At 44.7% G+C, this 23188-nt stretch overlaps 1 protein-coding gene across 4 annotated transcripts in view; it reads right to left on the bottom strand.

Moving 5' to 3' along the window:
• LOC139556606 (serine/threonine-protein kinase PAK 5-like) overlaps positions 1–23188 on the bottom strand; it is a 112734-nt gene that overhangs the window by 10728 nt on the left and 78818 nt on the right. For all 4 annotated transcript variants that reach the window (XM_071370763.1, XM_071370762.1, XM_071370764.1 and 1 more), the window contains 6 exons: positions 15287–16189; positions 7658–7864; positions 7332–7473; positions 6996–7150; positions 3476–3609; positions 864–990 (listed from right to left, as the gene is read on the bottom strand). In XM_071370763.1, the coding sequence (XP_071226864.1) occupies positions 864–990; positions 3476–3609; positions 6996–7150; positions 7332–7473; positions 7658–7864; positions 15287–16189 (1668 nt within the window). The remainder of the gene's footprint in view (positions 1–863; positions 991–3475; positions 3610–6995; positions 7151–7331; positions 7474–7657; positions 7865–15286; positions 16190–23188) is intronic.

The following is a 23188-nucleotide window of genomic DNA, read 5'->3' as shown; positions in this document are numbered from 1 at the left end:
AGGTAGCCTAGGACAACAAAAAATGTAAGTGTGTTCTGTATGACAGAGTCATAGACCGTTTCTCAACATGAGAGGAGGATGGCATTGGTGTTTCTCTACAAGTAGGGTGAGTCAACATGTTTTCCTACTTGAACGAACGCGCACGCAAGCACACGCACACAGATATCAGAACCATGGACAGTCACATCATATTTAGCTTACGATGATTGGACTACATTGTTTTTGGTATCTTTTAGTTGTGACTGTATTAGACTAAACAGAGGTGATTTGATGATGTTGAAATGGTGCTGGAATAGTGGAGGCAGCTCCTGTTTTCTTTGCTACTTGTGATGACTATCCTTGGTTCTAAATCAATAGTTGTTAAGTAGTCCGAAAATGTTGAAAACGTTAACTTACTTGACCACGCTGGAGGTCATGTAACTGTTTGCTACATGCAATGTGCTTTGTGGACTTCACCGGACAGAGGTTGCTCTCCGGGTTTGTGATGAAACAAAAAGGTATGGATGAATATATTCTGCCACTGTGTCTTATTGTCTCAGCCTTTAGGCCTACATATCACGGTCGCAAGGCATGTGAACTAACAGGTTATAGAGCAAACACAATTATCACAACACATAGGTTGTAATATGGCTTTTAGCTCTGGCTTGGCTTCCCCAGGGATTTTACCCGCGCACCGCTACTGGTAAAGGTTACTATGGAAAACCCACGTTTCTAACCACAATACAGGTTTTAGCTGTGACCCAACAGGTACTGGGCACAACCCACCAGTCAAGCCAACATCTGGAAAACACTGTAGTGGTTCTCACAATGTTACAAGTTCGTTTTGTACATTATTTATGAGTCCAGAATCCACGTTGTCTTACCCGTCCGTCGCTGGTGAGGAGGATAGAATCACTCTTGATGTCTCGGTGGATGACTCCCTGCGTGTGGAGGTACGACAGAGCCCTCAACACCGACACACACACTGTGGCTATCTGCTCCTCGTTCATCCTGAAACACACGTGGGTCAAGGTGGAGGTTAGGACACCGCCAAACACACACCCTATAGCATATGCGTTCTTTCACAAGGTCCCTGTGACCGTAAAAAAAAAATATATATACCAGGAAGATGAGAACATCGTAGGAACATGAAATTCATGGCGATAACCATGTAATGTGCACTAAGCTTAACAGTCGTGTGTGTGGTCCCATATGGGCTGGGGGTAAACAGTACGTCTGGCTGATTCCACAGAACTCCACAGAACATTAACATGAAGCCCCAGCTGGCGAGAACCTCCCCCATCATCACACACACACGCACACACACACACAGACACTCTCAGACAAAACACACACATTGATCTGGTACTGGTACTCCATTCTTGTGTATTTTATTCCTCGTGTTACTATTTGTATTAGAATATGTTTTTATGAACCGTTGTATTCGGCTCGTGACAAATATATATATATATACATACTTTTTTTTACACAGACACAAACGCAGCTCTCATCTGCAGCCCCTCCAGCACTCTCCTCCCTGTACCGCCTCACTCCACAGGAATCCATTGTCTTAGCAAGGAACAACTCGCAACACACACACACACACGCGCGCGCGTGCGCGCACACACACATACTCTAGACTTCCCTCCCATCGTAGACTGTGCCAGGTTTTGCTGTCACACATGTATGCATTGAGAATTGCAAAACAATCTAGCAAATGGGAGGTTGATGTGTAGACAAAGGAGATTCAATGCTTCACACACATACACCCGCACACATACACCCACACTCATACTTACACAAAAGCACGTCCACAAACACAGACACCCGCACAAAACAAATCATTGCCGAGATAGTACATTATTTCAAACAGAGAATGAAAAAGAAAGTGTATTGTTTAATGAGGCTGTCAAAGTTGCCAAGGGCATCGCATGCACACACACACCTACACACACACTAGCTCCATCAGCTGATTATATGTAAAGTACAGTACAGCCACGACACCTACTAGTGAGGATAATTGAACTTTGTTGCTAATTGAAATGGCTGAGGAACAGGAACACGACACAGATATAGGCTATTCTGGCATTGGTACATTGTGTGTGTTGGCAGACACCCAGGGAGGGAGGGAGAGAGAGAGAGAGAGTGAGAGAGAGAGAGAGAGTGAGAGAGAGAGAGTGAGAGAGTGATGGAAAGAGAACGTGAGAGAGAGAGAGAGAGAGAGAGAGAGAGAGAGAGAGATGGAAAGAGAAAGTGAGAGAGAGATAGAAAGAGAGAGAGAGAGATGGAAAGAGAACGTGCGAGAGAGAGAGATGGAAAGAGAACGTGAGAGAGAGGGTGAGCGAGCAAGCAAGAGAGAGAATGGTAGAGACAGAGAATAGATAGAGAATAAGAGAAAGAGAGAGATAATGATGGAGAGAGAGAGAATTGGGGGGGAGGGGAGTACTCACCTGCAGTGGAACTGTTTGTGTGCGTGTTCTCCTATTCAGCTCTACACTGTGAGCAGTCATTTACGCAACAAAAGAGTCGACTGAAATAGGCTTGTATAATTCACCTGGCCTAACAGATGTGAATTCTATGACTGAAACGTGTTGCTGACAGTCATTTGACGGCTATTAACAGTGTTAATGACACAAATACATGTGCATCTTTGAACTAAGTGCAATAAACGGTAGGGTATATGGTTGTTATTACACATGAACTATAATGTCTAACTGCTAATCCCCCTCTGGTTAAAAAATCTATCAGGATTTGTTTGTGTTAGTAGGTACAAGTATATTGAATATCTTCCTATTATCAACACAATTCCTTGGTAAATAGGACCCTGGCGTGCACACACCCAACAAAGATGATCCAAACAGCTGTGTCGGAGAGAGGGATGAGACAGGGAGGTGAAAGAGGGATTCACATCTCCTCACACAACTAATGAAGACTCTTCTCTCCGTCTCACGACTTCACGCTGACAGGGACGCCACTGCGTCCTCACGCAACCGTGTTATTAGCGACCGACACGGCGGCACACAACACCGACACGCACACTGACACACGCCAGGCAAATGACTGTAATTAAAAGACCGAAGGACACAATGGGTGTTAATCTAAACGACGAGGCGTCGAGAGGTTTAGGAGAAGACACTGAAACAACAGAGGAAAGAAAGATCTAGAAGTTTGAGTATAACAACTAAAACTCCTGAAACCAGGTCCGTTTGGGGTTATTAAGGAATTCTGCTTTGCTGTTTCAGTTCCTGAGAGCGGGACAACAATCCAAATCCTCTTTGTTCAGACACAGGGAATTGAAGAGTCATGTTAGCGCCACAAGCTAATGCTTCTACACCTGCATTGCTTGCTGTTTGGGCTTTTAGGCTGGGTTTCTGTACAGCACTTTGAGATATCAGCTGATGTACGAAGGGCTATATAAATGCATTTGATTTGATTTGATTTGCGTAGGTAGCCATTAGGAGAGAGGTGAATGGACTAGTGGCAGACGATTGGTTACCTCGTGTGAGTGACAATATCCGTCAGGGCCCCGCCCTCCAGGAACTCCATAACGACCCAGAGCTCATCTCCAACCAGGTAGCTGTTGTACATGTCAACCACGTTCTCATGGTGATAGTCCCTCATGATCACCACCTAGAAACAAAGAAATCAACAAACACAGGTTACATCACAGAGAGACAATATACAGTTGAAGTCGAAAGTTTACGTACACCTTAGCCAAACACATTTAAACTCAGTTTTTCACAATTCCTGACATTTAATCCAAGTACAAATGTCCTGTCTTGGTTCAGTTAGGATCACCACTCTATTTAAAGAATGTGAAATGTCAGAATAATATTAGAGAGAATGATTTATTTCAGCTTTTATTTAATTCATCACATTCCCAGTGGGTCAGAAGTTTACATACACTCAATTAGTATTTGGTAGCATTGCCTTTAAATTGTTGAACTTGGGTCAAACGTTTCAGGTAGCCTTCCACACGCTTCCTACAATAAGTTGGGTGAATTTTGGCCCATTCCTCCTGACAGAGCTGGTGTAACTGAGTCAGGTTTGTAGGCCTCCTTGCCCGCACATGCTTTTTCAGTTCTGCCCACAAATTTACTATAGGATTGAGGTCAGGGCTTTGTGATGGCCACTCCAATACCTTGACTTTGTTGTCCTTAAGCCATTTTGACACAACTTTGGAAGTATGCTTGGGGTCATTGTCCATTTGGAAGACCATTTTGCGACCAAGGTTTAACTTCCTGACTGATGTCTTGAGATGTTGCTTCAATATATCCACATCATTTTCCATCCTCATGATGCCATCTACTTTGTGAAGTGCACCAGTCCTTCCTGCAGCAAAGCACCCCCACAACATGATGCTGGCACTCCATGCTTCACGGTTGGGATGGTGTTCTTCGGCTTGCAAGCATCCCCCTTTTTCCTCCAAACATAACGATGGTCATTATGGCCAAACAGTTCTATTTTTGTTTCATCAGACCAGAGGACATTTCTCCAAAAAGTATGATCTTTGTCCCCATGTGCAGTTGCAAACTGTAGTCTGGATTTTTTATGGCGGTTTTGGAGCAGTGGCTTCTTCCTTGCTGAGCGGCCTTTCAGGTTATGTCGATATAGGACTCATTTTCCTGTGGATATAGATACTTTGGTACCTGTTTCCTCCAGCATCTTCACAAGGGCCTTTGCTGTTGTTCTGGGATTGATTTGCACTTTTTGCACCAAAGTAGGCTCATCTCTAGGAGACAGAACGCGTCTCCTTCCTGAGAGGTATGACGGCTGCGTGGTCCTATGGTGTTTATACTTGCATACTATTGTTTGTACAGATGAACGTGGTACCTTCAGGCTTTTGGAAATTGCTCCCAATGATGAACCAGACTTGTGGAGGTCTACATTTTTTGTCTGAGGTCTTGGCTGATTTCTTTTCATTTTTCCATGATGTCAAGCAAAGAGGCACTGAGTTTGAAGGTAGGCCTTGAAATACATCCACAAATTATGTCAATTAGCATATCAGAAGCTTCTAAAGCCATGACATAAATTTCTGGAATTTTCCAAGCTGTTTAAAGGCACAATCAACTTAGTGTAAGTAAACTTCTGACCCACTGGAATTGTGATACAGTGAATTATAAGTTAAATAATCTGTCTGTAAACAATTGTTGGAAAAAGTACTTGTGTCATGCACAAAGTAGATGTCCTAACCGACTTGCTAGAACTATAGTTTGTTAACAAGAAATTTGTGGAGTGGTTGAAAAACGAGTTCTAATGACTCCAACCTAAGTGTGTGTAAACTTCCCACTTCAACTGTATCAGTAGTGTTACAAAGTTGTCCTTGCTGTGCACCAGAGGTTTAAAATCAAAAGGACTGGTTCTTTCCAAAAATGTCCGATATGTATTTAAGAACACAGGTAAAACTTGGATGCTAAAAGTAGACAATGTAAAAATAAAATAAAAATCTATGAAACAGACAGCATGGCTACCTTACTTGTGGAATTCCCACACACCAGTGTGCTCTACACAGCCGATATAGTACCTACCTGAATCCCAAACAATCAAGAACAAGTGTGGCCAAACAATTCAAAATGTCCGCCACCAACCCTACAGAATAGGGTGTGATTGGCAGATGTCTTTACTGTGTGGATATGATTATGAATCGTGCAATGAAACTGGGCCCGGTTAGAACAGTGAAACATACAACATGGAAATACTAAAACAGTTTGAAGGGTTAGAAGTGTTCAGTGAAGATGTCATCCTCAAGTAGACAGGAATTCTAGTTCGAATCGCATCGCAAATGGTCCACCGTTTGACTTAGGACCAGCTCTGATACGCTTTTTCAAACTTTCTAGTTTCACAATGGTGTTGATTGCCTGCCTAATGTCCTATAAATAAACTAACGCTGCTAAACTAGCTAGCTAACTCAACCACACTTTGCCTACTTCAACTTCAGCTTTACCTAGATATCTTCCCGTCTATTGATGAATTGGTAACTGGCTATTTATGAAGCTTGAAAGCAAATGATGTAGGCTACAGTGCCCTCCAAGTATTGACCACAGATCAGTTGTTCTTTTTGCAGTAGGTTATTCCAAAAACCTGGATTTGAGATTAAATGTGAATGAATGAGGTTAGTACATAATGCCTTATTATTTTCGGGTACTTGTAAGCATATTTAATAACATTCTAGTCCTAACCAGATTTAGGTTGAATCTAAATGTCAATGTCTACATTATATGCTGGAATTAAAGATAAGAATAGCAGGTAGCCTATATCAATAATCCTCTATATCACAAATTAAATGAATGTATTTGCAATCTTTTTTGCTAATTTGGTTGTTGCTATGGAAGCTTAATGAAAAGGGATTAGATTGGGGTGTTAATAGGATAACATTAAGCTTCAATATAGCACGCCCACGCACACACACACACACACACACACACACACACACACACACACACACACACACACACACACACACACACACACACACACACACACACACACACACACAGAGACACACTAGTATTATTATTAATCATTGATGTGGGTGCGATGATCTGTAAGGACAAGATACTTGATGTCTTTTGCTAACATACTGTAAGTCATGCCACCCACTTCATTTAAACAGAAATCCCTTCATGACATAAATACTGTGGCTGACTACTGAGTAACAGCTCTACTGTCTTGCTATATAGCGGGCAGGAATGATACAGTAGGGTAGAGATAAAAGGCTTGGCTCACCTCGTTCCAGATCCAAAATAATGTCAGCTTGTTGCCGTGGCAACATCTAAATCAGGTTCACTAACATACTGCTCTGATCAAAACATCTGAGGGACAGAAAATACTCGTATGTGAGGTAGCCTAATCTGAGAGACTAAAAGCGTGCTTTATAATTTCACCATTTTGACTGTTGAAATTAGAGGCCTGCGCTTTCTTACCTAAAACTTTGAGTCTGTTAAAGAAAAATAATACAGTACCAAAATCGCTTGGTATCTACTGGGACAAACAACCCTTGACCTCTAACACCTCACCTCATTGAAGAGCAGTTCTCTCCTCTGCTGTTTCCTCAAGTCCATCTTCTTGACGGCCACCTGCTTGCCACTATGCTTCTCGCTGGCGATGCACACGATGCCCGTCGAGCCCTCGCCAATCTTTATGAAACTCTCCAGGTACTCCCTGGGGTCACCTGGGGTCAGAGACAGACAGATCTTAAACGTCTGCTACTCACAGCAAGATGCTTTATCTACGAAGCGTCTGTACATTATCTACAAACTAGCACAATAACTTCTCTGCCTAGATACTGTATATTTCAACTCCTGTGATTTGGGATGTACTTGTATTTCTTTTTTAGGCTCCTCTGTATTTACCTGGGTTGACGACGAGCTGCAAGGCAGCCCTGAACTGTTCGTGGGAGACCCTGGAGGGCTGGGCATCTGAACTGGAGCCCCAGGAGGGAGGGGGGTAGGCCCCCGGGGGGATGTAGGGGGACGATGGCTGGGAGTATGCCCCCTGGAGGAGGAAGGAGAGAACCGGTTAATACCTCCACTGCATCGTCGGTGGCGATCTTTGCAGTGACACACCTGCTTCTCTGAGAGTCATACGTAATTATAGATCAAAATCTTTTTAGATCCTTAAAAGAGATACGCATGCAGTCATGCAAACAGGCACGCACGCTTGCACACAGTAGACCCACCTGTGGGGTGTATGGCGGGCTGGGCTGTGAGGGTGGGTGGTGGTAGGGGGAGGGTTTGTAGTGGTGGAACACAGGGGGGTACTGGAGTCCGGGGGGGTAGCCAGAGGGCTTGCTGTGGCTTTGAGGTAGTTTGAGGGGCCCGCGGGGGTACGTGTCAGACCCTGGGACCTGGGGACTCCCGTCCCAAGACGACTGGTCGTAATCACCCTGCGAGAGACGGAAGACAGACAGAGACAGTGTTAGAAACTCTGAAAACCTAAGCTATTTAAGCTGGATGAACTAATATTAAAATAATAAGCTAATAGAACGATAGCCGGCTCAAAAGTGTGATTTGTATACGTGCAAACCCCGTGTTAAGCTTCGTCGCCACACAACACATGGGAAAGACAACCTCACCAAACAACAGAGACTCTCCTTACTTGCATTATGAATATAAAACTATCAGAGATATTTCTCTCCCTCATCCGTTTCTGTTCATTGTGAAATATCAGCTCCTGTCCCTGTGACCTGAGTAGGTACATTACCCCTGGACAGGTGTAACGGAGGGCGTTTAGTCGAAGGGACAGTGGCTGTACTTTATCATTAATACCCCACACAGACCCAAACAATGTTCCTCCAATACCCCATCCATCATACAGATGCTTTTAGGCCAGGGAACCCCCAGATCTGGGGCAACGCTCAACATCGTTTCCCTCCTTAGTCTCGTTTACAGTACCTGTTAGATTATATTCCTGCAGTAGACTGTATTGGTGGGGGGGTGGGCTATGTTACCCAGTGTGGTTGCAGGGTTTTGCTCCAGCCACACAGTAACAATTAAGACTTTGAGTAGAAGAATCAGGTTTGTAGCTGCTCATTTCGAGCAAAACCTGATTGTCCATCTTTGCTCTATTCTGTCTCTCTCGCTCTCTCTCGCTCTTTCCCTCTCTTTCCCTCTCTCTCAAATTCAAATTCAGACTGCTTTATTGGCATGAAATACAATTTGTAGATATTGCCAAAGCAGTATAGTGGTACAGGATTTCAGTAAATAAAGTACAATGCAATGAGGATATGGAAATGTCAGTTAATTTCAGTAGTAATAATAATAATAGTACATATAATCATGTATACACTACTGCAGTTCTATTGTGTAACCTTCGGTCGAATACATTTAAGAAAAAGAAAGAAAGGCTAATAAATAAACAACAATGTACATGGATGATTGTTACACTATGTATTACTTGTAAGTTCTATACAATGTAAATACTGTACTTCAGGGAGTTAATGGTCATGGGATGTTTCTCAGTCTATGGCAATCATATACATATCTGGTAGTAATATTAGTGGTTTCTCCCTCACCCAGAACAATCCCCAGCTTTATGTCATTAGTAAATGCACAGAAGTTGGGAATTGATTGAGATATTTTCTTGAACATATATTCTCTTATTTTGGAGTATTTCTCACAGTAGAGGATAAACTGCATCCCTGTCTCTCTTTCCCTCCCTCTCTCTTTCTCTCCCTCGCTCTTTCTCTCTCTCTCTGTGCTAGGGTGGTTTAAAGCTGTTTTTCCATGTTCTAGGTGGGTGGTGATGAGTCATAAATATAGCTTGGAGTGAGGTGACAAAGGGACACTTCTCTCCCTGACACTAAACATTATGCATTGTGAGTGGGACCTTGCATTCTGCCTTCTGCATGAGAGGAATCACAAACAGAAAGCAAGGGTATGTGTGTGTGTGTGTGTGTGTGTGTGTGTGTGTGTGTGTGTGTGTGTGTGTGTGTGTGTGTGTGTGTGTGTGTGTGTGTGTGTGTGTGTGTGTGTGTGTGTGTGTGTGTGTGTGTGTGTGTGTGTGTGTGTGTGTCAGTCACTGAGTCCCCCCTCCCTTCTCCTTGTTCCCGCCCTTCAGTTTTACTTTACCAGGTAGTACATCTAGAGGTGTTTTGTGGCATCACGACTCACCAGTGACCCTGTATAAATGTGAGGTTGACGTGAACTGGTTATACAAGGTATTTACAGTGTTATTAACTAAGAATACAGCAGAGACAAACATGTATGACTTGAATTAAAAAAAGGATTCAAAAGGTAACATTGTACGATTCTGATTATAATATAGGTTCACTCTTAATATTATGTTGCACAAATACCTTTATTTTTTTTTAAACGTATTTATATTTAGACTTATTTTGAAGCCTTATTTAATCCTAATTTCGTTATTTTATTAGGTACGTTATCAGAGAAGAACTCCAAATACTGTCTTTGCCTAAATTGATTTTTAAAAGTACATAAAATTATAGCTGTGAACTGCCCCTGGTTATACAGGATAGTACAGGGCTGAGACTGTGATATATACTATCTAGACTAATAATCCATATGGTGAAGACTAGCTGCCTCCAGTACTGAGGAGATGATGCTCTGACTTCCGCAGTTAATGAGATTACCTCCCAGAACACACACTCCCCCCAAACATACACTCTGAAAGGACACACACACCCCTCGAACACACACTCCCCTAAACACACACTCCGAACACACACTCTAACCGGACATGAATAGTCTCATAATAAAAAACCCGATGACAAGAAAGAGGCAGGGCAGGAAGGGGGAAACCTCGAAATTAGAATCTCTCTCTCTCTCTCTCTCTCTCTCTCTCTCTCTCTCTCTCTCTCTCTCTCTCTCTCTCTCTCTCTCTCTCTCTCTCTCTCTCTCTCTCTCTCTCTCTCTCTCTCTCTCTCTCTCTCTCTCTCTCACACACACACAAACACACACACTCCTCCACCTACACACACACAGAGTAAGAGGAGGGTTGGGTTGATGTGTGGGGATGGTGGTATAATTACGTGGCGTGGACTTGTTTAATCAATCACTGTGAAGCGGCGGTGCTCCTCGCGGCCCGCAGGAGGGACGGGGCTACTCTCCAGTCCCCCTATCGTTGGCGGGCCCCGGCGGCTGGCTGTCAGCCAAGGGTCTCCTGATCCATGTTGGTTAAACGCGCATCAATCTGAATTTGGCAGGGTAATCAACAACCCAACTGAACTGTGAAATTGAATTCCGCGCTGGAACATCGTTGGGCCGTTTTTATGCGAAGGCTGCAGAAAGGAGAAAGTGCCGCAACATCAATTTGTCACGAGAGCTGCTGCCGCGGCAGTGGAGGAGTAGCTGCGTGTGTGTGTCTCTGTGTGTGTGTGTGTGTGTGTGTGTGTGTGTGTGTGTGTGTGTGTGTGTGTTGTGAGCCCGTGCTGTCTACTGTTATAACCCCACTGGCTCACAACAAAAAGGGGGATTTTGTTCAATGACTGAATTGAAAGAGAAAGAGAGAGAGAGAGGAGAGGGAGAGAGAGGAGAAGTGGGTTCATTACAAGGTCCATGAGGCAGGAAGAATGGCCAGATCACTTACAATACGCTTCTGTTTTTTTTGTTCTTTTTTGTTCTACCGATGTTAGGAATCTCCTACACGCGTCACGACACGTATCTTGCGACTGTTTCTTCCAACACCTCTCCAAGATCTCCTACATCTTTTTCAGATGGAACCAAATAGCGTGTCACGTCGTGAATTCCGTTTCAATTACAGACCTTATAGGCCTTTCTAAAAGTGTATAAAGTACAGTCAGCTACAGTAGATACCTGTCTTGCTCCAATCACAAGCAAGTTATTTGTAACGACAACAAAAAGAACTCTCGCCACAAAGAACACAACTTCTGTTTTCTACCTCTGTGTGTATTGTTCCCCCCCCAGAGTGGATGTTTACTAAGGCATTGGAGGTGAAGTGGCTTTCATCAGGGCACCCTAGGGTTAATATCAGCAGATGCATTACTACTGTAACACCAGATGTACAGTACAGTACTACAGCGGACAGCCTCCTCTCCTCAGCTCATACAGAGCACAAATGTACGTACAGTTTTAGTACGTATTGAGTGTACAAAATATATTAGGAACACCTGCTACTTCCATGACAGAGACTGACCAGGTGAATCCAGGTGAAAGCTATGATCCCTTATTGATGTCAAACCACTTCAATCAGTGTAGATGAAGGGAGGAGACAGGTTAAAGAGGGATTTTTAAGCCTTTTAGACAATTGAGACATGGAGTGTGTATGGGTGGAAGGGTGGATGGGCAAGACAAAAGATTTAAGTGTCTTCGAACGGGGTATGGTCGTTGGTGCCAGGCACACTGGTTTATGCCAAGAACTGCAAAAGCTGCTGGGTTTTTCCCGCTCAACAGCTTCCCGTGTGTATTAAGAATGGTCCACCACCCAAAGGACACCCAGTCAACTTGACACAACTGTGGGAAGCATTGGAGTCAACATGGGCCAGCATCCCTGTGGAACGCTTTCGACACATGACAGGCAGCAATTGACACATGACCTGCACATGCACAACTTCCCAAACACTGATGTTCTTCAACCCTGCTCCTGGAGAGGGATGGCGTGCACACTTTTGTTTTAGCCCAGCACTGACACACCTGATTTAACAAATCGTCAAGCCTTTTGGTTGTTGTCGCTGACAGAGTGGTGTTAGTCCTGGTTTGATCAGAAACCCCGCCCACACATGCTACTGCAGCTCTCCAGGACCAGGACTAAGCAAGGGGGGGAAGAACACTGCAGTGGAAGGTTGCTTGTCATGGCATCTCCATGAGGTCTAGGCCTGCGAGTCACCTTCCCAGCTCACTGTGTGTCGCTCCACTGGCGCATAACTGAACCTGAGATAGAGGACTGCAATTGCAGAGTGGTATTTATTTGCTTGGGCCTCGTACACTTCACACACACACTATCTGTCGTTCTGCCCCTGAACAAGGCAGTTAACCCACTGTTCCTAGGCCGTCGTTGAAAACAAGAATTTCTTCTGAACTGACTTGCCTGGTTAAATAAAGGTCAAATAAAAAATAAATTTAAAAAATGCTCTCTAGATGTTCTCACAAGTGTGTATTTTCTTCTAGTATACAAAATAAATAAGTGAAACCTTCTGTTTTACAGATACTTTGAAAGAGACTACGCTCCTGATTATAATTCCACTCCACGCAGCTCTTCTCTAATCTATAGGAGTGTGTCTGTCCGCAGTATATCTGCAGTCGCAGGTCAAAGAGTAAGGAGTGATGGCACAAGATAGTCTTAACGCTCAAACAGAACACTTCTCTCTCTCCCCTCGGCCCCTCTCTCCTTCATGCCCTTCTCTCTCAGTCCCCCTCACTCCCTTGCTTCCTCTATCCCCCACCATCCCTCTCTCTCTCAGATGAACTGTGGCATTGGACTGACGCCAGTTTATCTCTTCTTCCTCCTCTCCTCCAAATGTCTCCCCTTCCCTCTCCCTCTCCCACCCCCCGTTTGAACTGTGTTATCGGCTTGACGGCCCAGTGTTGTGGCGTTCATTGATTCTAGCGCGGCTTCTGTAAAGGCAATTCTGTGTCTGTGGCAGAGCCTTCCTCCGCTGGGGAACAGTAGATTAACTACTGACACTAGATCCATCACACAGAGGCGAGGAGGAGAGGAGAGAGGGAGGAGAAATGGAGAGGGGAGGGGAGGGGAGAGGAGGAGAGGAAAGTAGATTGGGTAGAAGAGAGGAGCGAGGGAAGAGGAGAAAGGAGAGATGCAACTGGGGAGATAACGCTGCATCCTCTCTTTAAACCGGGAAGGGGTGGATACATGGGAGGCTAATACATCTGTGTAATGTTCTCTGCAGTGGTTTCAATGGGTTTGTCAGAAAGGGCTGTCATTCCAGTGTCGTGGAAAAAGGTGTTCCCTGGATGGCTACTATAACTTAGTGTATGCACAATGAACATTTGCACCTTCCAGTTTATTAGGTACTTCAGAGAGAAATGCTGCCTAGCTCTTACAGTGCCTTCGGAAAGTATTCAGACCCATTGACTTTTTCGACATTTTGTTACGCTACAGCCTTATTTTCAAATTGATTGAATGAAAAAAATCCTCAGCAATCTACACACAATACCACATAATGACAAATTGAAAACAGGTTTTTAGAAATGTTTGCAAATGTATTCAACTTAAAAACAGGAATACCTTATTTGCAAACAGTTTAAGTCGGAAGTTTACATACACTTAGGTTGGAGTCATTAAACTCGTTTTTCAACCACTCCACAAATTTCTTGTTAACAAACTATAGTTTTGGCAAGTCGGTTAGGACATCTACTTTGTGCAAGACACAAGTAATTTTTCCAACAATTGTTTACAGACAGATTATTTCACTTATAATTCACTGTATCACAATTCCAGTGGGTCTGAAGTTTACATACACTAAGTTGACTGTACTTTTAAGCAGCTTGGGAAATTCCAGAAAATGATGTCATGGCTTTAGAAGCTTCTGATAGTCTAATTTACATATTTTGAGTCCTACCTTCAAATTCAGTGCCTCTTTGCTTGACATCATGGGAAAATCAAAAGAAATCAGCCATAACCTCAGAAAAAAATGTGTAGACCTCCACAAGTCTGGTTCATCCTTGGGAGCAATTTCCAAACGCCTAAAGGTACCACGTTCATCTGTACAAACAATAGTACGCAAGTATAAACACCATGGGACCACGCAGCCGTCATACTGCTCAGGAAGGAGACGCGTTCTGTCTCCAAAGATGAACGTACTTTGGTGCGAAAAGTGCAAATCAATCCCAGAACAACAGCAAAGGACCTTGTGAAGATGCTGGAGGAAACAGGTATAAAAGTATCTATATCCACAGTAAAAACAAGTCCTATATCGACATAACCTGAAAGGTCGCTCAGCAAGGAAGAAGCCACTGCTCCAAAACCGCCATAAAAAAGCCAGACTACGGTTTGCAACTGCACATGGGGACGAAGATCGTACTTTTTGGAGAAATGTCCACTGATCTGATGAAACAAAAATAGAACTGTTTGGTCATAATGACCATCGTTATGTTTGGAGGAAAAAGGGGGAGGCCTGCAAGAACACCATCCCAACCGTGAAACACGGGGGTGGCAGCATCATGTTGTGGGGGTGCTTTGCTGCAGGAAGGACTGGTACATTTCACAAAATAGATGGCATCATGAGGTAGGAAAATTATGTGGATATATTGAAGCAACATCTCAAGACATCAGTCAGGAAGTCGAAGCTTGGTTGCAAATGGGTCTTCCAAATGGACAATGACCCCAAGCATACTTCCAAAGTTGTGGCTAAATGGCTTCAGGACAACAAAGTCAAGGTATTGAAGTACCAAAAGTTTTCTGCAGCATTGAAGGTCCCCAAGAACACAGAAGAAGTTTGGAACCACCAAGACTCTTCCTTGAAGCTGCCAAAAGTGCTTCAACAAAGCACTGAGTAAAGGGTCTGAATACGTACGGTATGTAAATGTGATATATCTGTTTTGAATTTTTTTATAAAGTAATACAAAATCATAAAAACCTGTTTTGCTTTGCCACTATGGGGTTTTGTGTGTGGAGATTGATGAGGGAATTTTTTGAAATACATTTTTAGAATAAGGCTGTAACCTAACAAAATGTGCATAAAGTCAACGGGTCTGAATACTTTCCGAAGTACCACCTGATTCAAATTATTATCAAAACTGGACTATTTGGAAAAGTATTTTGATAATAGTAGAAAATAATACACTGCTAACATACTGGATGTGTCTTTCTTTGGCAATAACATTTTCCGACTCAGATGACAGAGTAAATAAACACACCAGCCCAGACGTACCTTGGCCATGGCCTGTGAGTTGGTGAGAGTCTCTGAAAGGCGTGGGTAAGTGTAGGAGCTGTAGGGGTGTGTCTGAGGGGGACTCTTAAAGGCCCCGCTGGCCCCGTAGGGCACGTTGGGCTCCTGGAGGCCGGACCCCGACCTGGAGCGCTGTCTGATGGCCGGCGTGGGGCTGGTCTGCATCACGTACGACGACTTGGGCCTCTTCTCGTACTCGTCTCTGGACATGCCGCTGTAGCTCCACTCGCTATCTGGGTAGTTGATTTGCTCGCTGTGCAGCGAGGCTCGCGACGGTGTCCCCACCATCGACGCATCCCGGTAGTCCTGACTGGACGAACCGCCTACGGACGCCCGGTAGTACCCCCCTGTCGTGGACCCGGCAGACCCCCCTGCGCTTCCCACCCCGGACCCAGATCCCACCTCGTCGGCCAAGCGCGCCCCCGCCACCTTGCTCTCCAAGTACGTGTGGTAGTCCGGAGGCAGCTTGGCGTAATCGGTCTTCTGAGGCATGGCGTCGGGGTAGAAGGGAACGCGGGTGGCGTGGGTGAGGTGGCCGTTCTGTTTGGGGAAGCGGTAGTGTCTCCCCACGGCCCAGTCCCCATCTAGAGCGAAGCCTTTACCGTCCTTCCTGTAGGGCTCCAGAGAGAAGTCCCTACTGGAGGTGTCCAGGTCACAGGAGTAGCGGGAGTAGTAGTGGCTGAAGCCGTTCTCCTCCGGGGTGTTGGGGTGGGGGTGTGGAGGGTGGTGGGAAGGGGGTTTGGGGGCCCCGGACCCGGCCTGGTGGGGGCCCGTAGGGCTCTCTTTACGCAGGGAGTTGGAACGTGTCACAGAGATGCTGTCGAACTCCTCCAGGAGACCATTGATGGACGTGTCCTTCGGGGGCCGGTTCCCTCGAACGATGGTCTGGGGAACAGACAGTAAACACACAGTTAACGTACTGTAGCTACGCATCGCAGTGAGGGAACCATAGAAATAGAATGGAATAGGAAGATCCATTCTAGTAATTATCTTTCTATGAAAGTAACTACCTGCCCATGCACAGTAGATGGACACAGTTAACGTGCTGTAGCTACGCATCGCAGTGAGGGAACCATAGAAATAGAATGGAATGGGAACGTCCATTCTAGTAATTCTATTTCTATGAAAGGAACTACCTGCCCATGCACAGTAGATGGATAATAAGTAGCTATGATGATACAAAGGAAATATCTGTACTATCAATGGAAATATGAATACAAATTCTTCCATTGAGTAACATTCCTCTGGGGTGCTGTGTATTATGTTTTCTGTGATAAAATGAAAATGAGAGAGAACTGAATGCCTACTTCTCTTACAGCAACAACAGGCATCTCCACACAGCCTGGTCTTATAGACTAGACGTAACATAGTAAACATATATCCAGGACACTCAAATGAGTACGATATGTTACATTTAGTATGGTTACTTAAGACGGAATATTACTTAAGGCAAAAATGAAATGAGTTAGTCGGGGTGGATGGGTAAGCATATAACACAAACGTTTAGGAATTCAAAGGTTGCGTGCTCAAATCGCATCGCAAACAACTTTAGAGTTTGAGCTAATTAGCAACTTTGCAACTTTACAACTTTTTAGCTACTTTGCAACTACTTAGCATGTTAGCTAACCCTTCCCCTAACCTTAACCCTTTAACTTAATTCCTAACCCTAACCTTTACCTTAACCTTAGCCTTAAACCCTAACCCTTAGCCACCTAGCTAACATTAGCGTTAGCCACCTAGCTAATGTTTGCCACAACAAATTGGAATTCGTAACATTTCATACTTTTTGCAAATTCGTAACATATTGTACAAATTGCAATTAGTAAGATATTGTACTAATTGGAGTGTCCCGGATTTACTTTTACTATGTTACGTCTACCCCTGAGTCCAAGTCGCCCCACAACCCCCAGTCAGTGTGAGTTGGAGAAAGGACTAAAAGAGCTACCCTGAAATGTGAGAAGAGGAGAAAGCGAAACGTATATTGGGAAAGATTATGTTCTATCCCATTTCTTCCCCAAAAGATAAGCTTCAACTTCAGTCGGAGGAACTGATCAGGGCACATTAATAATTGTAAGGCGAAAGAAACGCACCCCTGTTTAGGCCAGGTGCTGGCTAGCGGAGTAGAACACTTGAAAAAGACAAGGAGAGCCGCACACTCTAGGAGCTCAGAAGCAATAATTGAATAACATAATAAGCAACATTTTGACAGACATGTGTCTTATACCCTGATGAAGATATCTTGTCTGTCAAAATGTTAGTTATTAGGTTACTCAATTATTGCTTCTGAGCTCCTAGAGTGTGCGGCTCTCCTTGTCTTTTTCACATGAATCATTGTGACATTTGGTGCACTGCACTTACACCCCGCTTACACACACACACGCACACACACACACACACAGTTGCACACACACATGCGCCTCTGCAGGCACGCACACACACATGCACATGCACACACACACACACACACACACACACACACACACACACACACGCACACACACACGCACACACAGACACACACACACGCACACACACGCGCGCACGCACAGTTGCACACACACATGTGCCTCTGCAGGCCCGCACACACGCACACACACACACACACACACACACACACACACACACACACACACACACACACACACACACACACACACACACACACACACACGCACACACACGCGCGCACGCACAGTTGCACACACACATGTGCCTCTGCAGGCCCGCACACACGCACACACACACACACACACACACACACACACACACACACACACACACACACACACACACACACACACACACACACACACACACACACACACACACACACACACACACACACACACACACACACACACACACCACACACTGCTGCTTCAAACCCCTCATGCAGCTGAAACAACAGCAGCATTGCTCATCCTCTCCTACCCACGGTAAGCTCTTTACACGGCAGAGAGGGCTGCGTGTGTGTGTGGCGTGTGTGTGTGGCGGTGTGTGCAGATCTCTGTGAGGGGAATCAAAGCCCTGTGTGTCTCTGCCTCCAGAGGATCAAAACAATGTGAGGTAAAAACATTAGGGCAACCGAGGATGACACAGCTTCTCTCTCTCTCTCTCTCTCTCTCTCTCTCTCTCTCTCTCTCTCTCTCTCTCTCTCTCTCTCTCTCTACTTGGATTTGAGGGAGATGTAAAAGGACAATGCATCGGGATGTCCTCACCTTCTGCTCTATATCCTATAGTTAATGCGTTGTGCCTTGTTCATATAACTTGACCAGGTGTATATACATCTAACGGTGTAACATCAGCACATCAACAGACACACACGACAGCCCGCTCCCCTGTCTGTCACCTAATTGCTACATAGTACACACTGTATGTCATCAACTGTCACATACAGTGCTGTGAAAAAGTATGTGCCCCTTTTCTGATTCTCTGTTTTCTTTCGCATATTCTTGATACTGAATGCTCTCAGGTCTTCAACCAAAACCTCATATTAGATAAAGGGAACCTGAGTTTACAAATAACAACAATAGATATGAGGTTCTTACTAAGGAATGCAGTGTTTGGGTTTTTGCCAGGCATAATGGGACCCATCTCATCCAAAAAGTTGACTCAAGTTTGCCAAAATGCACCTGAATGTTCTACGGACAGATGAGTCAAACGTATAACCTTTTGGACATTTCCCAGTAAGAACATCATACCAATGGTCAGGCATGGTGGTGGTAGTGTGAGGGTTTGGGGATGCTTCGCTGCCTCAGGACCTGGACGACTTGCCATCATTGAAGGAACCATGAATTTGGCTCTGTATCAGAGAATTCTACACGAGATTGTCAGGCAATCCGTCTGTGAGCAGAAGCTAAAACGCAGCTGGGTCATGCAGCAAGACAATGATCCAAAACACACAATCAAATCTACATGAAAATGGCTAAAAAGCAACAAATATGAAGTTATGGAATGTCAAAGTCCAGACCTATTCCCAATTGAGATGTTGTAGCAGGACTTGAAACGGAAGAGTGGGACAAAATACCTCCACAGCGACGTGGGTGACTGATCAACAACTACAGGAAGTGATTGGTTGGCGTCATTGCAGCTGAAGGTGGCACAACCAGTTATTGAGTGTAAGGGGGCAATTACCTTTTCACACAGGGGAACTGAGTGTTGCATAACTTTGTTTATGAAATAAATGAAATAAGTATGTAATTGTTGTGTTATTTGTTCCCTTTCTCTAATATTCGGTTTTGGTTGCAGATCTGATAACATTCAGTATCAAAAACATGCAAAAATAAAGAAAATTAGAAAGGGGGTAAATACTTTTTCATTGCACTGTACGTCCCAAACTGTAGGGGTTGTGTCTGGAAAGTACTGTTTTTCAAAGTGAAATCTGTTAGAAATATATAAAGTTTTGTACAGAACCTTTAGAATCAATTTCTATTCAATTCAAGAGATTAATTGAAATTCTAATTCAGGAATTCAATGTGTAATTTGGGAAGGCTGAATTTAATCATGAACACTCACTAATACAATTGGCAGGGAGCACTGGAGAGTGTCAATTATTTAATAAAACATTAACCTTGTTTGGTTGAAAATCCATAACCTCTGTATAGGAGACAGAAAGAGAGAGAAATGAGGGAGGGCGAGAGAGAGTGAGAGAGAGAAAGCAAGAGAGAGACACACGCAAGGTTAATTGTGTGCCAAATCACTGTCAAGCGTCCCGGCATCACGTAAAGTCGGTGCTGGAAATCTTCCCATTATTTTGAATTAAGGGCTGGTAGTTTGGAGTACCTAGCTCTCTCTCTCTCTCTCTCTCTCTCTCTCTCTCTCTTTCTCCCTTCTTGGTTATTCACAGTGTCTCGGTGGTGACAGCAGCCATATTTCAGAGCGCTGAGACTCTGGCCCATCCGCCGGTGAGAAGCTGTAATAGATCTAGTCTCTATCCCACTGTCTGTATCTTTGTCTTTCTCTCTGTGTCTGTCTGTCCCTCTGTCTGCTCAAGGTAAGCACTGGTAGAGAAGAAGGGCAGACGGGAGAGGGTAAGGCAGAAGGAGGAGAGGATTGGGCAAGAGGAGAAGAGGAGATGTAGTCTTTATGCTGTGTACTTTATGCTGTGTTCCCTTTTTCCCTCAGAACAGCTTCAAACTCTACAAGGTGTCGAAAGTGTTCCACAGGGATGCTGGCCCATGTTGACTCCAATTCTTCCCACAGTTGTGTCAAGTTGTCTGGGTGTCCTTTGGGTGGTGGACCATTCTTGATACACACGGGAAGCTGTTGAGCATTAAAACCCAGCAGCGTTGCAGTTCTTGACACACTCAAACTGGTGTGCCTGGCACCTACTACCATACCCTGTTCAAAGGTACTTAAATCTTTTGTCTTTCCCATTCACTCTCTGGATGAAACACATACACAATCCATGTCTCAATTGCCTCAATTGCCTCTTTAACCTGTCTCCTCCACTTCATCTACACTGATTGAAGTGGATTTTTGAGTGGAATGGCACCGAAGGAGATGGCCGACGTTTTACGATCCTGTCACCAATTGTGCTATTGTGTATGTTTTTTCGCGTTATTTGTAACTCATTTTGTACATAATGTTCCTGCCACCGTGTCTTATGACCGAAAATAGCTTCTTTATATCAGGGCAGCGATTACTCACCCCGTACTGGAGGAATTCTTCTTCTTCCACGAGTCGGACGGGAAGGATTTACTCCAGACACCCGACAAGGCCCTCATCCCCATCATTCGCAGGAGGAAAAGAAGGAGATATCGTGGACAACGGTACGGGTGCCTTGTAAGGTAATCTACCTTTACTATCTGTCCTATTAGCCAACGTACAATCAATCGATAATAAAATAGACGACCTACGAGCACGTATATCCTACCAACGGGACATTAAAAACTGTAATATCTTATGTTTCACCGAGTCGTGGCTGAACGACAACATGATTAACATACAGCTGGCGGGTTTTAAGCTTTTTCGACAGGATAGAACAGCGACCTCTGGTAAGACAAGGGGCGGAGGCCATTGTATATATGTAGACAACTGCTGGTGCACGAAATCTAAGGAAGTCTCGAGGATTTGCTCGCCTGAGGTAGAGTATCTCATGATAAGCTGTAGACCACACTATTTACCAAGAGAGTTTAAATCTATATTTTTCCCAGCTGTCTATTTACCACCGCAGACCGATGCTGGCACTAAGACCGCACTCAAGGAGCTGTATACGGCCATAAGCAAACAGAAAAACGCTCATCCAGAGGCGGTGCTCCTAGTGGCCCGGGGACTTTAATTTAGGGAAACTCAAATCAGTTTTACCTAATTTCTATCAGCATGTTAAATGTGCAACCAGAAGGAAAAAAACTCTAGACCACCTTTACTCCACACACAGAGACACATACAAAGCACTCCCTCGCCCTCCATTTAGGAAATCTGACCATAATTCTATCCTCCTGATTCCTGCTTACAAGCAAAAACTAAAGCGGGAAGCACCAGTGACTCTGTCAATAAGAAAGTGGTCAGATGAAGCAGATGCTAAGCTACAGGACTGTTTTGCTAGCACAGACTGGAATATGTTCCGCGATTCTTCCGATTGCATTGAGGAGTATACCACATCAGTCACTGGCTTCATCAATAAGTGCATCGATGACATCGTCCCTACAGTGACCGTACGTACATACCCCAACCAGAAGCCATGGATTACAGGCAACATCCGCACTGAGCTAAAGGGTAGGGCTGTAGCTTTCAAGGAGCAGAACTCTAAGCCGGAAGCTGATAAGAAATCCCTCTATGCCCTCCGACGAACCATCAAACAGGCAAAGCATCAATACAGGACTAAGTTTGAATCGCACTACACCGGCTCCAATGCTTATCGGATGTGGCAAGGCTTGCAAACTATTACAGACAACAAAGGGAAGCACACCCATGAGCTGCCCAGTGACACGAACCTACCAGACAAGCTAAATTACTTCTATGCTCGCTTCGAGGCAAGTAACACTGAAACATGCATGAGAGCACCAGCTGTGCGACTGTGTGATCACGCTCTCCGTAGCCGATGTGTGTAAGACCTTTAAACAGGTCAACATTCACAAGGCCGCAGGGCTAGACGGATTACCAGGACGTGTACTACGAGCATTCACTGACCAACTGGCAAGTACCATCACTGACATTTTCAACCTGTCCCTGACTGAGTCTGTAATACCAACATGTTTCAAGCAGACACCATAGTCCCTGTGCCCAATAACACTGAGGTAACCTGCCTAAATGACTACCGACCCGTAGCACTCACATCTGTTGCCATGAAGTGCTTTGAAAGGCTGGTCAAAGCTCACATCAACACCATTATCCCAGAAACCCTAGACTCACTCCAAATTTCATACCGCCCCAACAGATCCACAGATTATACAATCTCTATTGCACTCAACATTGCCCTTTCCCACCTGGACAAAAGGAACACCTATGAGAGAATGCTATTAATTGACTACAGCTCAGCATTCAACACCATAGTGCCCTCAAAGCTCATCACTAAGCTAAGGAGCAACTGGATCCTGGACTTCCTGACGGGCCGCCCCCAGGTGGTAAGGGTAGGGAACAACACATCCGCAACGATGATCCTCAACACAGGGGCCCCTCAAGGGTGCGTGCTCAGTCCACTCCTGTACTCCCTGTTCACTCATGACTGCATGGCCAAGCACAACTCCAACACCATCATCAAGTTTGCCGATGACACAACAGTGGTAGGCCTGCTCACCGACAACGATTAGACAGCCTATAGGGAGGAGGTCAGAGACCTGGCTGTGTGGTGCAGGGACAACAACCTCTCCCTCAACGTGATCAAGACAAAGAAGATGATTGTGGACTACAGGAAAAGGAGGACCGGGCACGTCCCCATTCTCT

Source organism: Salvelinus alpinus, chromosome 27, assembly GCF_045679555.1.
Source record: "Salvelinus alpinus chromosome 27, SLU_Salpinus.1, whole genome shotgun sequence".
NCBI classification, from domain to species: domain Eukaryota; kingdom Metazoa; phylum Chordata; class Actinopteri; order Salmoniformes; family Salmonidae; genus Salvelinus; species Salvelinus alpinus.
The sequence above is the reverse complement of the archived record's forward strand: the minus strand, read 5'-3'. Positions and strand labels throughout refer to the sequence as shown.